General features: G+C 37.1%; 2 protein-coding genes across 2 annotated transcripts in view; both read left to right on the top strand.

Annotated features, from left to right (window-relative positions):
• Positions 1 to 4,858, top strand: part of LOC107726382 (histone-lysine N-methyltransferase KMT5B-like) — a 7,412-nt gene extending 2,554 nt beyond the window's left edge. Inside the window, exons 5-10 of the mRNA XM_016535941.1 lie at positions 1,101 to 1,210; positions 1,297 to 1,463; positions 1,569 to 1,588; positions 1,685 to 1,821; positions 2,475 to 2,674; positions 2,764 to 4,858. Coding sequence (XP_016391427.1) covers positions 1,101 to 1,210; positions 1,297 to 1,463; positions 1,569 to 1,588; positions 1,685 to 1,821; positions 2,475 to 2,674; positions 2,764 to 4,094 — 1,965 coding nt within the window. The 3' untranslated portion in view covers positions 4,095 to 4,858. The remainder of the gene's footprint in view (positions 1 to 1,100; positions 1,211 to 1,296; positions 1,464 to 1,568; positions 1,589 to 1,684; positions 1,822 to 2,474; positions 2,675 to 2,763) is intronic.
• Positions 4,859 to 8,295: 3,437 nt separating this feature from the next.
• The window catches only part of LOC107726368 (choline kinase alpha-like), a 20,252-nt gene continuing 12,879 nt past the window's right edge, over positions 8,296 to 15,668 (top strand). Inside the window, exons 1-3 of the mRNA XM_016535918.1 lie at positions 8,296 to 8,741; positions 9,335 to 9,443; positions 11,740 to 11,793. Coding sequence (XP_016391404.1) covers positions 8,506 to 8,741; positions 9,335 to 9,443; positions 11,740 to 11,793 — 399 coding nt within the window. The 5' untranslated portion in view covers positions 8,296 to 8,505. The remainder of the gene's footprint in view (positions 8,742 to 9,334; positions 9,444 to 11,739; positions 11,794 to 15,668) is intronic.

Raw genomic sequence — 15,668 nt, 5'->3', positions numbered from 1 at the left:
ATCCCAATGCTCCAAATAATAATTTTAGATGTTTAATTACCTTTATTTGTACGTTTTCTGAGAGGAGTACCTTTTCTCTGCTTGCTTCTCACGTTGACTGTCATCCAAAGCGCGTGCATAAAGGTGCTTCCGACTGTGCGGGATCCCGATAAATATACACACATACACAGAATTACAGTATTTAAGTATTCACGCAAACATAATCTGTTATGTCTTAAGTGAACGTTTGGGGAACTGTTGGGGAAAAACATCTGATGTGTAACATTCTATTAGATCCGTCTGTCTCAGTAATGTTAATCTAACAATAAAAGAAAAGACTCGCTGAACTGCTTGAACTGCTTTTGTAGTTTTAATATTCAGTTTATTTGTAATGAACACACTAAAGGGATTTTTACATTTGATTATTTGTTTTTCTTGAATGCTCTTGTTTAGTTGTAAAATGAAAAAGGTAAGGTTTTTTTTCTTATTTGTTCTACTGTTTTTTTTTCTGTTCTTATTTATAATAACAAAGATAAAATAAAATAAAAATAGCTATATTGTGACTTAATATAGTAATTATTATTAAGAAAAGAAGTGGAGGAAAAGATGCAACGTTGCAGGTGATTTTGCTTTGGAACCTTCAGAAAACTGTAACTCGATTTTTCTCAAAATTGACTTTGCTGGCTCTATTGACTTCAAACAGGTGTAGCTCAGTCATTTTTCGTCAAATCATACATCATTCTGAAGGTCTTTTAATGGAGAATGTGAAAATAACTCATTTGTGAAAAATTGCTTATTGTGACTCATTTTGCCAGCACTGGTCACATATACATATTTGCTCTAAATACATAAATATGAATATTTAAATGTTTATTTAATTGATTTTTTATAAAAAAAATAAAAAAATAAATTTAAATGGTTTATACATGTGATATTTAAACATTAAAAGCTTGCTTGTTATTTAAATATACGTTTAATATTAATGTTTATTTGCTACAATATTAATATTAAATGTGCTTTAATATTACTACTTAATATTTTACTGTTTGTGTAAACATATTTGCTTATTTATGCAATGTAATATTTACATACTATATTTTTTTCCTCTGGTGTCCTGGTAGGTGTTTGTTTACCTACGCATGTTTGCTTCAGACAGCGGCTTTGAGATCCTTCCTTGCAATCGCTACTCCTCTGAGCAAAACGGAGCCAAAATTGTAGCAACAAAAGATTGGTGAGTTAACGTTTTTATGTAATCAAATCATCAACTTAATTTGCTTCTAGTTTTCATCATATACGTATTTACTGTGCACATTACAGGAAGAGGAATGATAAAATCGAACATCTTGTGGGCTGCATTGCTGAGTTGTCTCCCAGTGAAGAGAGGATGTTGCTTCGACATGGAGAGAATGATTTCAGTGTCATGTACTCTACACGCAAAAACTGTGCGCAACTCTGGCTTGGACCTGCAGCTTTTATTAACCATGGTATTTCTCTTTTAGATTTTAAACAGTCAGACCTGATCAGTAAATTATGAAATTATACTGAGGTATCTTTTTGTAGTAAATTTAAGGTGTTTATTGCTTTTACAGATTGCCGACCAAATTGCAAGGTAAGTGCAAATGAGGCTAGACTCTGCTTTCTATGAGATGAAGATGAACCGAGAAACCGGAAATTACATTTGACTAATGTGTGCTGTTTGTTGCAGTTTGTGTCAACAGGCCGAGATACCGCCTGTGTGAAGGTTTTGCGGGACATTGAACCGGGGGAAGAGATCTCTTGTTACTATGGAGATGGATTCTTTGGAGAAAATAATGAATTCTGTGAATGCTATACTTGTGAAAGGTATCATGTGCTGCATGCCTATAGTTTCTCATGCTTCTTTCTATTTAGCAGTTGGGAATGAATGAATATAACTACATTTTGTATTGGAAGGTCATTTATAAACGGCTACTTCGTGCAGTTCTACTGAAAGAATGCTCTAGTAGTTTAAACATTCATTTGTCCTAAATATTTAAATATTACATTAAAATGTTTATTTATTTGAATTCAAATTAATATAATTTTTAATTTATACATATTAAATGTAATATTTAAATACTAACAATATTTAAGTATAAAATGTATATGTTACATATCACTATTTGTTTATGCATATTCTCTATAAATATTTAAATGTTAGTAGTTGAATATAATATTTTTATGGAATTATATTTACTAATATTGTATGTAATAAATGTAATATTTAAACATAAAAGTACTCTTTATAATAACATTTATAATACTTAATATTCAATTATAAATTCATATTAACATTTAATATTAATTTATTTGCTTCAAATGTTATATTTAAATGTAATATTTAATTAAAAAAATATTAAAGTTGATCATTCAGGTTTTAATGCTAAAATTAAACTTATATTTTATTATTTGTTTATACATATTTGCTCCAAATGTCTGTTTACTAAATGTAATGTTTAATTTATTTTTTTTGTCAGACGCGGAACTGGAGCTTTTAAGTCGAAAGCAGGGTTGCCTGTGGAGACTCCGGTGATCAATAGCAAGTATGGCCTCAGAGAGACAGACAAACGTCTGAACAGACTGAAGAAGCTGGGAGAAAGTTGCAGGAACTCTGACAGCCAGTCTGTCAGCTCCAATGCAGAGGCAGACTCTCAGGAACCAACCACTGTACAAACATGTGAGAGACCTGTAATACTAGACCTTCGATACTAATAATGCTGTTACAGCTCAAGCTCATCATTTCTCTTCCTTTCAATTTTTTTCCAGCATTACGTAAGAGGACTTCACAGTCCTGTGTCAAAAAGCACGGAGAAGCTAAAGCTGTAACAAGGCAAACTCTGTCAAGCACTCCTTCTTCTACCTCATCCTCTAAACGAAGTCAAGCGAATATTTCAAGTTTACCAAAGAGACTTAAGTCAAAGCCCACACAGCCTTTGCCTGAAGGAAGACGACGGTGTCGAGGCGTATGGACGAAATCTTCTAGCCGAGTGAGTGCTAGTGGGAATCTCAAGGAGCCCTCCAGACGAGACACAGACAGACGCGGCTCTGGAGGCAAAGGTAGTGTAGCGCGCCCATCAGAAAACAATCAGAGCTCTTCGAAGGGTGCTTCCCCATGCAAGGACAGCATACTTTGCCCTTACAGAACTCGTAGGTCCACGAGGACCTCTCTCGGTGCTCATGGGGCTGACGGCACGCAGGCATCAAGTCAGCCGTCTAGCCCGGGTGTAGTCCTCAAGTCGGAGCCTGGAGAGCTCATCCCTGTGACACCAGGGCACCAGATGAACACCCCTAGTTTGGAGACCAGCTGTCCTAAGAAAGGGACGTGTCCTAGACGCAGGAGGACAATAAAACAGGAAGACTCCGACTCCTATGGGGAGTCTTTCCTCCAGGAGGGAGTGCCTGACCTGCGGCACGCGGTTCGGGCTGCAGATGTAGCAGACTGTGGGAAGGTAGTACTCGGCCTGCCGGACCGCCACCAGCACTACAACGGCTCGGCTAAAAGCAGCAAGGCCCTGCGCCGAGGCAAGGGCAAGAAGAAGCGACAGATCACACGCTATGACGCTCAGCTGATTCTGCAGAACAACTCAGGCATCCCCAAGATAACACTACGCCGGCGTCGAGACAGCAGCAGCAGTAAGAACGAGGCTAGAGAGGCCAACTCCTCCAGTTCCTCCAAAATCAGCATCAAGTTCAGCAAAGAGCACGAGAAGGACCGAAGCGGCTCATACGTGGCCAAACTGAACAACGGCTTCAGCCACGGCTCCCACAGCAGCTCCACCAAACTCAAGATCCAGCTGAAGCGGGAGGACGACAGCACGGGTTTGCATCGCCCTTACCAGGAGGACGTCACCTTAGGCATCATGAAGCGTGAAGCGGGGGATGTTCTGGATCACAAGGCAGGAGCTCAGGTAGGTCAGAACATGGAAGTGGAATCGCTGTCTTCTGAGGATGAAGAAGAGGACTACTTTGATAACGAGGATGATTTCATCCCACTCCCACCAGCAAAACGCCTGCGTCTCATCGTGGGCAAAGATTCCATAGACATTGACATTTCCTCCAGACGACGAGAAGATCAGTCCCTCAGACTCAATGCATAAGCTGTGTAAATACCCATTGTTTCAATCATGTTCATTTTGAACATATGTAATTTAAATAGAAAATGCAAATGTACAATTAAATCATGGCAAGATATCTTTCTTTACCTTTTAGTGATGGCACTTCTTTATTGTTTCCTCACTATGAATATAAATATTGTAGAAAGTGTACAGGTTACGTATGTCTGATAATGTGCAGATGTTTGTTAGCATTCTGTCCAGCTTGATTGTTTTATTCCATAAACCCCTCTGCTTTGTTTGCAACATGTTAATTCACTTATGGGAAACATATGCATGGTTTCACCTCAAAAGGTTGACACTTCATGTTTCAACAACAGTGTTCCCATGCACAAGAATCACGTGTGTCCCTCTCCTCAGCTTTATCTGGATAAAGGGAATCGTTGAGTAAAAGATGTGCAGAGGAGCTCAAATTTATACAGATCTCCACTTCTTTTGTATCAAAATATTCATGTTTCAGATTTTTTGGCCATGGAAGGCCGTGGTGCTCATTGTGGTGGCCTGGTGCTGGTCCATTAAGATATTGGATGATTGAATTATTATTCTGTGAACGTCAGACCCTTTTTGTGTGACCTTGGAAGTCCATAGAGAAGCGTGCCTACAGATAAATGTCCTCAAGAGATAAATTGTACTGAAACATCAATCAAGAATCTGTTTTCCTGAATCATGTTCATTGTGGTATTCAGTACATCTGATTGACTTTGTGGCTTTGTATGCATTTTGTGCTCTGCCTAAAAATGAAAAAAATGCTAAGGTATTCAAAGCGGTTGTTGGTGTTTCCATTGTTGATCCTATAAGTAGGCAGCTGCCATATTAGGCTATTTTTATTTGTACCTTTTTTATATCCTTTCTTTCATTCTATTCTTTACATTCTGTAGTGTCAAAGGTTTGCATCTGTGGGCTTTTAAGAAGTTATCAGCTTCTTATCCTAATGATCACAAAACTATGGTCTCAAGCTTACAAACTGACTCTTAAGAGCATCATGAAAGTAACAATGTAGGATGTATACATAATCTGGGGGCATACTGTTCACTCTGTATATTCTGGGACTTGTTTTAATTTAACTGTTTTAAGTACTTGAAAACTATAAAACTCATTTTCAAGATATTTGCATGTCTGATGTCATTATTAGATGTATTTGTAGTTTATGTGTAGTTGCAGGTTACCATACTTATTTGTTATAATTTTCTAGGTTTTCTGCACAAATGCAGCTACAGAATGGATTTAAATATGGTGAAATTTTGTTGGAGCCGAGAGGATCACAAAATTATATTGGTATCTTCATTTTTTAGGGTCAGTTCTACCTTTGGAACATTTATTATGAACTTTTTAAATTATAATAAAGAAGCTGAATTACAATAAAACAAACATGCAAAGAGTGGGGAATGTGTAGAAGTTTGGGCTTTTTTCTCACATAAAATCTCATAAATATGGGCAGTTGCGGTTAATTATTTTCAGTATTGCTGAAATTATTTTCAGTAGTTTTCGGGTTTGCTGGTGTTTGGCCCCCATAGTGCAATAAAGTGTGACCAACCACTGATCATATTAAATCTCATCTAAAGTTTGAGCATCATTTAGGTCATCGCTTAATTCCTGTAGCCTGGAACACATTTTTAATTGGTGGCTCTCTCTCCCCCGGGCCCAATGCATAGGTTATTCCAGTGGTTGTCAATCCATGTCCTGGGGACCCACATTTCACATTTTGTATTCATTATCTTATCTAACACCTCATTCAGGCTCCAGGAACAGTTTGAAAAGCCTTATGATATATAGAGGAAAAGGGGCCCCTGATAACAGGGCTGAGAGAAACATTATCATTTTCTCAGGTGTGTATTTTTTCCTTGTATTACATAGCTAGTTGTATATGTACAATATTTTAATTCCTTAAGATATAACTTTTTGAAATGTTGAAACGTTTTTATGCTGATTAATGAAATCAAGCAATTCTTATCTCATCTAACACCTCATTCAGGCGCCAGGAACAGTTTGAAAAGCCTTATGATAGATAGAGGAAAAGGGGCCCCTGATAACAGGGCTGAGAGAAACATTATCATTTTCTCAGGTGTGTATTTTTTCTTTGTATTACATAGCTAGTTGTATATGTACAATATTTTAATTCCTTAAGATATAACTTATTGAAATGTTGAAACGTTTTTATGCTGATTAATGAAATCAAGCAATTCTATTTCTTCCTAATTTATATAATGCATTTCCCTTAGTTTGGTGAGGTATAGATTATATTTGAAAACTGTTTTTCTTTTCATTTTTCATTCACGTATAGTTTCTGTGGTATTGCATAATCAAATCGCACAGACAGCATCTTTCCTTCTATCCACCACAAAACACCAACCTAAGCAAGGCGATTTCTCACTAGTTTCTTAGTATTTTTGACGATTGGTGTGCGTTATTCGTGGAGTTTGTGCTACACGAATCCTTTGAACATTTAACCACTATTAAGTTAACAAGATTGCTCAAAGTCACCATTTTAGCTGCCGTTTCAAATGGCTGTGGGACAGTGTTGTCCACAAGTAGTGTTCATGACTAATACGTTCCCGTCAGGGTCACGTGACTACAGAGGACCTTTGGTGAGGTATAGATTATATTTGAAAACTGTTTTTCTTTTCATCTCACTGATTCACGTATAGTTTCTGTGGTATTGCATAATCAAATCGCACAGACAGCATCTTTCCTTCTATCCACCACAAAACACCAACCTAAGCAAGGCGATTTCTCACTAGTTTCTTAGTATTTTTGACGATTGGTGTGCGTTATTCGTGGAGTTTGTGCTACACGAATCCTTTGAACATTTAACCACTATTAAGTTAACAAGATTGCTCAAAGTCACCGTTTTAGCTGCCGTTTCAAATGGCTGTGGGACAGTGTTGTCCACAAGTAGTGTTCATCACTAATACGTTCCCGTCAGGGTCACGTGACTACAGAGGACCACTGTCCGGAACTGTAGTCAGACCCAGAGGAATGATCGCACAGACCCGAAACGTGTGGAACGACACGTCTAAACCGCATTGCAAACCACCAGCCCCCTCACCCCCCGTCCTAAACCTAAAAAAAGAATTTAGGGAAGGAATCCTCTTCTGCACTAATAAAACAGGCAACAAACTTGACATTAACCACTTTGAGTAAATTAATTTTTTTATTAAACCAAATAATTAAAAAATATATATATTTTTGCAATAAGCCCATATAGGCCTAGTAAAAAAAATAAAAAAAATAAACAGTAGTAATATGAGTCGACCCTTTTTAAGAAGATATATTATATAATGTACATATCCTACTAAACAGAGCAATTTGTGTCTGTATTTCCTTCTACACACTGCACGATTTTAGCAATGCAACCACACTGTGCGACATGGATCTGATAAACTTGGGTACGACATGCGCGCAGACTGTACGATGATGACTCGTACGCTATAGCGCACGTTACTATAGAAGAATAAAACTTCATGCGCTAGTGGTAAACAAAGAGCATGATGAATCACACTTTGGCAGTTATGTGTGCTGAAAAAAGTGGAAGCGGCGAAAGAGGGAAGGATAAGAGCTTGAGGTAAGCAGTTTTATGTTTTAGCGCCGTGTCGCGTTGATTTCATGTCACATTTTTATCGGCTGTACACTACAGTAAACGTGGGTCGTAGCAGCAAACACACTGTGCGATGATCATGCTGAATTTCTGACACACTGTCAGAAAATGATCGTAGGCTATCTTTGGTCGCAAGACCGTGAAAACGGCCGTCTTTGAACCTCTCTCACTGTACGACATAGGACCACCGTTTACACAAATATCGCCACGATTGTTTCACGATGCCAATCTTTCGACTGGTACAGCAGAAAATAGTGCAGTGCGTCTCGGGCTCTTCTTCTTCTTCTTCTTCTTCTTCTTTTGGCGTTTTATGGCGGTTGGCAAACAAACGATAGGTGCATTCCCGCCACCTACTGGGCTGGAGTGTTGACCATTGATGGAATAGGAAGAACTAAATAAATAAAAAAATAATAGAAAAAAAAAAAAAAAAACCCCTTCTAAATCCTGTTAAACAGATCTACTTTTTTTGCGTCTCGGGTTTAAGCCATTGTTTACTGGTGTCGTAGCTCGAGTTTGGAATGAAGGGGACGTGACTCTGTTGTCCAATCAGAGAGCAGAATGGGTGTGGTCGGTTGACGGGAGGTCAAACCCACTCGACTTCAACATACTGCGCACGAACAAACGCGTCTGAAGCAGTGTTCTTTACCATCGTGCGTACGGTTACACGGTGTCAGTAATTAGCCCCATTAAATCTGCGTTTAAAATATCTGACAGTTATTAAGCTGCATAGAGAGCCTGTGATCTAATTCATTGCGTGCACATTTTGATTATTTACATTTATACCAGTAACCAACAGCAAAAATGAAGACTAAATTCATCAATGGCGTGTCTTCCTCGCCTACATTGTCTCTGGGTTTATTGGTAAACGAGAATGTCCTCGAAGTCCAGCCAGACAGTGAGAATGACTGCAAAGACATTATTCGACCGGATGTGCCCGACAACCAGACGAAGCATAAGGCGTATCTGTGGTGTAAAGAATTTCTTCACGGAGCCTGGAAATCCATAGATGAGGATGATTTCCAAATCTCTATTATCAGGTATTCTGGTTTGTTAAGCGACTAGGAATGTAAATAACTGTGACATGACTGCTTTTACTTGTGTCAAGACGGCACCTTAAAAGTACCATTATTCGGAAATAGCCGACACGCTCACTGAAAACGCGCGATGTTTCCTTTCATAAGACGATTTTGTACTGTATGTTTTGCTTTCTTTGGTCATGAGATAATAGCAGATTGGGCAATACTACAGTAATGTGGCTCAGTTTTCCATGAACTGGCTGTGTCTCAAAACCGAGTGAGCTGCCTACATAGAGCGCATTTCCGGCACTTCCTGAGTAATATATATATACAGTATCAATTAAAATGCAGGGACTGTGTCTCAAAGCCTAGTTATGTGCCTTAAACAGCATTTTGGAAAATGGAAAATAGAATACAACGTAGTGAGCATTTTGTGTTTCATAGATGTGTGCAGAATTTTTAGGTATCGGTTTTGGTGCAGAAATGAATCTCAAAACGCTTCCTGTTGGGAGCATTATTCTTAGTGGTATTGTCTGAATGTAAATAATGATGTATCCTGATTCATTGTAAGAATGCAGTTATTTTATTTTCTAACATATATATTTTGCTTCTAGGGGAGGCCTCAGCAACAAACTGTTCCTTTGCGCTTTGCCAGAGAAGCAACCAAGCATTGGAGATGAACCACGAAACGTGCTCCTTCGCCTGTATGGACAAATTCTGCAGGTGTGTTGTTAGTTTTTTTTTACTTGGTGAAATGTTAAAGTATGAATTAAGTGCCATATTGCATAGTCAGGTCTAATAATATGCAAAGTAGTAGGCCTATGTATTAGCATTCTTGTTTTGTAATTTTAGTATTTTAAAAAATATTATCACCTTGATGTTAAGTAACCTATGCCTTAACCATTTCAACCCCAAATTTTACCAAATATATGTTAATTTTTAAGATGTATAGGTCAGGTTTTTGTGTTATTTTCCTGTAGTAAGCTGGGAAGTATACATACATCCATACATACATACATACAGGACATTATTGCCAAATGTTAAACCTTGCCATTTAGTCTGAAACTAGGTATTGTGTATCTGGGATAGTTTGGATGGCAGTAATTTCAGTTTAAACCGTTAAAACAATTAAGCAGTTTATTAATTTGTGCGTTAAACTAGCCAAAAATAACTTGTAATCATGGTTTTACAGAATTAGTGACTGTTGTGAGATATTCATACCTAATTTCATTAGGCAGAATGGGTATTGAATAAACTGCCTCAAACAGAGATTTTGTATTTGTGTGTGTTCCCTCTAAATTTAAAGAGGCAGTTTTTATTGGGTGATGTACCTCCATCGCTGTACTTGCGTGTCTTCTTTGCCGTAGGCTTGCCAAAGGAGCGTGCCTTGAGCACTCTTGTTTCCAGGTGATCCCAACATAGCACTCACGGTACAGTATGCGATCCCTGAAGCCACAGCATTGTCTTCAAGTTTATGCGCATCTCAGTCTTTAAAACCTTTGAGAACTACGCTCACAATGTGCTCTGTCTAAAGTATTTTCTGCCTCTGTCTGCTTTTTTTTCAACTCTTTATTACTCCTTTGAAAAATATTTAGATGCAGTTTACATTACCAAAGGAGTTGCGGCAGTGAATCATAAGGGATTTTGGTGGCATTCCACTTCTTTAATAGAGTAACGCTTTAGATTAGGGAACACATATTCACTATTACCTGATAGTTTTCCCTCAGTGAACTCCTAATTTGATGTTTATTGATAGTAAGGTAGTTGTAGTAGTTATGTTTAGGTATAGGGTAGGATTAAGGGATCTAGAATATGGTCATGCATTAATATGTGTTTTATGAGTATTAATAAACAGCCAATATGATAGTAATATGCAGTGAATAATATTCCCTAGTGTTACCTTTAATATTTCATTTATTATGCCATATCAGTAGCATTATGATAATAGCAGCATTACTTATAAAGGGTGTGCCTTATGATTATTGTTCATGTAATGACATAATTTTTAGCTAATTAAAATATTTTCTGGGTTTTTTTATTAATATATTTCAAGTAAAATGTAACATATAAAAACTTATTAGCTATATTATATGACAGATAGATCAATATTTTCCTAAAAATAAGTAAGCTATAAATGCATGTGAATGAACCCATTATTGAGAAGTGACTGAATGTTCCCTTTGGGCTTTGGTGTTTGATTTTTGTAATGATGAGTTGCTTTTAATCTCTGGATGTTTTCAATAAACAGCTGTCACGAAGCTTATGATGTCATACCTGATGAGGTGTCAGTAGGTCCACAGTCCAATCCTCTGAAGTCAGGTGTTTAAACGTGGAAAAGCATTGGTTGAAGTCAAATGACACATTCCAGAGTGTGCGGACTTTGCTACACAGTGATTCACAAATAAATCTTAGAGTTCATTAAGGCATTTTTATATGAGTTAACTTTAAAACTGTGCACCAATAGTAACCTGTGTTGACCTTTATTTAACTAGACACACTTTATTGCTGCATTCACATTGCTCTTGTGAGATTTACATAGTGTTTATTACCATGGACACCAAACCCTTTATATATTTTACTTGTAATGGAGAATAGCATTGTGTACTAAATATTTGTGCTTGGTCTCAATGGAACATGTTTTTGATAATTGCTGTTATAAAAGAGTTAGATTTTTTTTTTTCCCCACCTGTGGTCATGAAAGAACATTTTGGGTCAGCATCCTGTAGAGTCAAGCCTTTGCTCAACAGGCCATACATTTCTAGCTCTCAAGCCTATCTAGCGCTCTATTCTTTTTTTCTTTTTTCTTTTTAATCACACAGTTAATGCATTTGTTTAATGCACATTCTTACGGTGCTGCCAAAGACACGGTCTCAATAGTTCATAGTGGGTGACTGTCGCTGATCAGGAAAATAGCTCTGTCTTTTAATGTTGCTGCTTTATGAAGATGGTTAAATTGATCTGTCACATAAACAACACTTTGTTCTTATGGATAGTTTTTTGCTTTTTCTCTTATTGCTAGATGTCCTGTAATAAAGGGGATTCCAGACAATCAAACACAGAAAATGACTTTCAAGTAAGTAACATTAGCAAAGTTCTGTTTTCCTATTGTTTTTATGTAAGCAGAATGTGACTTTATAGACTTGTGTCTCTGTAAAAGGTTTTATTCCACATCATCTGACATATTTTTAAAGCAAATATAAGGCCAATAAGAGTACAAATTCCTAAAAGCATTATAGTTAAACTGCTGATATTGTATGATTACCTCCCATCCCATCATCCTCAAAGGCCAAGGGACAAGCTATTTGGGTCATCAGAAATGTTTTGTTTGGACCCGTCTCGGTTGTGATTTCAAACTTTTAGGTCAAATTTTTCCATGAGCTCTCAGGTTTATTATTGTTATATTCTCGTATTTTAGTATATTGTCTTTGGTGAAAAAATGGATCACTTGGGACCCCTCTTTTTAATGTATCACAAAATAATTTTGTTAATAATTTGTCTTGTTTTTTAGTAAAAATATAAAAGAATTCTTGAAACAGCATGTTCACATGCAAAATTGTATAAGGTAATAGGACTTGTGTTCAGTAAATACATTTTCAATCGAGTTTTTCTTACCCCAATTTCACCATTTTTTATATTAATGCTTAAAACTTAAAAATATTTTCCAATGGGGTAAGAAAAATACGATTTTTTAAAAAGAAATGCAAATTCAATTTAACGATTTTAAAGTTATAAAGTTTATAAAAATTATATATAAAAATGATAACAATTATTATTATTCTCTGAAACCAATTCTATATTATGCAACTTTGTTTCTCCAGTAATATTGTCTTGTTTTAACAATATTTAAATATTTTTACAAAACGAGATAAAAAAATTAATTATAATTATAATAAATTATAATTATATAGTTGTTATTATTATATTATAATTAATTATAATGATTGTGTAATGGTTCATATTCATAGCTATAAAGAGAGATGGCCCAGAACTGATAACAGCACTGAAACGCATTTCCTGACACTTTTTTCCGAGTTGCATTATTTGCCTGAGAGTCACATAGCATGGCATCCTATTAGAAGCTTATCCCAGCATTAACTTCACTGTCTCGGTTCAGTATCAGCTGCCTGGCCTATTGCAATTTTTTCTTCTATCTGTTTTGCATGTGTAGTTTTATGTGCATTTATTTATCTTAGGTGCATCCACACAGGGCTGTCAGTAGTGGTACTGTTGAGATGGAATTCCCCTCCTAACTGGACATTGATAACACCTGCATGTAGATACTACCCTTGTGCTGCTGTGAACTGATCTGCTTCAGTAATCCTGTGATTATGCCTTGTGTATTAACAGGCACTGGAAAAACCCAAGCAGCTGTTGCTCAGTCAGTAGTCACATGGCCATTGCTTAGTCAGATAACAGGGTAGGGAGGGAGAGAGAGAGAGACTGTGTTTGAAACCTGAAAAATGCTGGCTTTGCAGGCAGTATATGGAGGTAGGAAGGCATGAATCTAATCTAACCGATTGCTGAAGGCAGCAGCATTGATGTATCCTATACGCACTGTTTAGCTGTTTGGTGAAAAGAATAAAAGTGGCATCAAAAGGAGTGATTCAAAATGAAATAGATTCAATAATTTCCCTCTTTTACAAAGAAATAAGCCATGTAGTCATTTAAATATTTGGTTACGTTTGAAGCTCTTTTGAATTTGTTCTAGGTCAAAGGTGCCCAGTCCTGTTCCTGGAGATCTATCTTCCTGCAGAGTTCAGTGCCGACCTTGATCAAACACACCTTTCTGTAATTATCAAGTGTTCCTGAAGACTTTAAATATTGTTGGTATAGGTGCGTTCAACTATTGTTGGAGCTGAACTTTGCAGAAAGTTAGATCTCCAGGAACAGGATTGGGCACCCCTGTTTATAAGTCATTAGACACTACCACAGGTTTATTCAGACACACATGCTTGTAATTGTCATGTAATCCTAAAGACCTTCATTAATCAGGTGTGTTTGATTAGGGTTGGCACTATGTTCTGCAGAACAGTGGCCCTTAGGGCCAAAGTTGAATAGTCTTGAAGCACATTAAATTGTTTTTAGGAAACCTGTCTGAAACCAGTTTCTGTAGGCATATGCGTTATTTTCGTAGAAGAATGCTGTCTGTTAAATCATTTGACTCACCGGGCAGCAGACCAAACTTAAAGTGCCAGACATTTCGGAACAAATTTGAATGAAGAGCATGAGTCGTTGTCACATACTATGTTACATATTTTGAATAAAGAATGAGAAAACTCAGATTCTCCCGATACGTTTCTACTTCCAATGCAAGCCATTGATGGTGTTTGTGTAGTATGTTTTGAGGAAGTTTAATTTCCTTCAAGGTTTTTCCGTAAGAATTATCCTCCAATGGGAAGGCCATAGTGTCCTGTTTAATTTCTGAGAGAAACGGATGTTTTTTTACCCTGCAGGTCAGCTGATATTCCCTCGGCAGGTTTGTTGCGCTATTGTGTGCCGTTCTTGCTTAATGTCAAACATTGGGATGAAATTAGCTCAGTGCTTTTACCTGACCTCATTAAATTGAGCTGTAGTGAGATAAAAGACTCAAGACCAATGCATTATTCGACTTTGATTATTAGTACTTAGCAAAAGATTTTCTGTTGTTTAAATATGACACTAAATACAGGAACACCTGTGCAATCCGTGCTTAAAGGGTTAGTTCACCCAAAAATGAAAACTAGCCCACAAATTACTCACCAAGTCATCCTAGGTGTATATGACTTTCTTCTTTCATACGAATCTGAGTTATATTAAAACGAGTTATATAAAAAATTGTCTTTGATCTTTCAAGCTGTTTAATGCCACTCAGCGGGTGTTGCATGCATCAGTCCAAAAGAAGTTAAATAAAAAGCGCCCATCCATAAAAAAAGTGTCTCACACGGCTCCGGGGGGTGAACAAAGGCCTCCTGTAGCGAATCGATGCGTTTTTGTAAGAAAAATATCCATATTCAAAACGTAATAATCACTTTAATGTAGCTTGCACCAACAGTCCTACACGGAAGCAGCTCCGGGCGGATGACGTATGAGGTCAGCTTTGCGCATGCGCCGCTCAGAAGTGACGCACGCGGAAGCGCAGGGGAGAAATCAAAACAAAACAGTGGTCACTTATTAAAAGTACAAAACGAGGATTTGTAAAGAAGAATTAGAGCCCTGCATGGGCCTCAAATATAGGCCCTAGCCCGGCCCTTGTCCGACAGCTCATCAGAATTCTTGGCCCGAGTCCGACCTGAGCCCCCCCCTCCCAAAACAGCTTATACTATTTCAGCTATTAAAATAGTTCAGTTTTGTATGTAATGTCAAAGTGATTATATTTCGTTTCGTTTTTTTATTAAGTTAATTTAGAAAAACTTTTGTAGTATTTTTTTGTTCGTTAAATGTACGTTTTTGTTTTTTAAAGTAACGACCAATTGGCCAGCGGCAGACAGTGAGCTGATAGCCTATATGTTTGATCAATTTAGCCTTCTCAAATCATCACGACTTGCCTAAAATAAAATCTATACATATAAAACAGTTCAAGCATATCACACTGTTAGTTTAAATGTTTAACCTATATAAATGTGCGCTATTAGACGCATATCTAATCGTTTGTGCGGAGAGCTAAAGCGTGCTTTACAGGACATAGAGGCGCCGGCGCGATCACTTGCATTGGAAACAATGTAAAATATGTCGTCATTTTTGCTCATAAAGGTAAGAGTATTACATCACTTGGAACTGTAAAGGGTCTACTTTTATTTGTGTACACTCACAATATCAACAAAACGTTGTGCTTTTATAAAATAAAGGATACATAGGCCTACAGGATGCGCTTTCAGCAATTTCGGCCAGGAGCGCTTCACAATGATGAACCGAAACTAAGCGAATACTTGCCTCACAGACTTGCTAAATATATCTATAGAAAGCTTTAAA

The sequence above is a fragment of the Sinocyclocheilus rhinocerous genome, unplaced genomic scaffold (genome assembly GCF_001515625.1).
Source record: "Sinocyclocheilus rhinocerous isolate Xijiao unplaced genomic scaffold, SAMN03320098_v1.1 scaffold553, whole genome shotgun sequence".
NCBI lineage: Eukaryota > Metazoa > Chordata > Actinopteri > Cypriniformes > Cyprinidae > Sinocyclocheilus > Sinocyclocheilus rhinocerous.
This window is presented reverse-complemented; position numbering and strand designations above follow the sequence as displayed.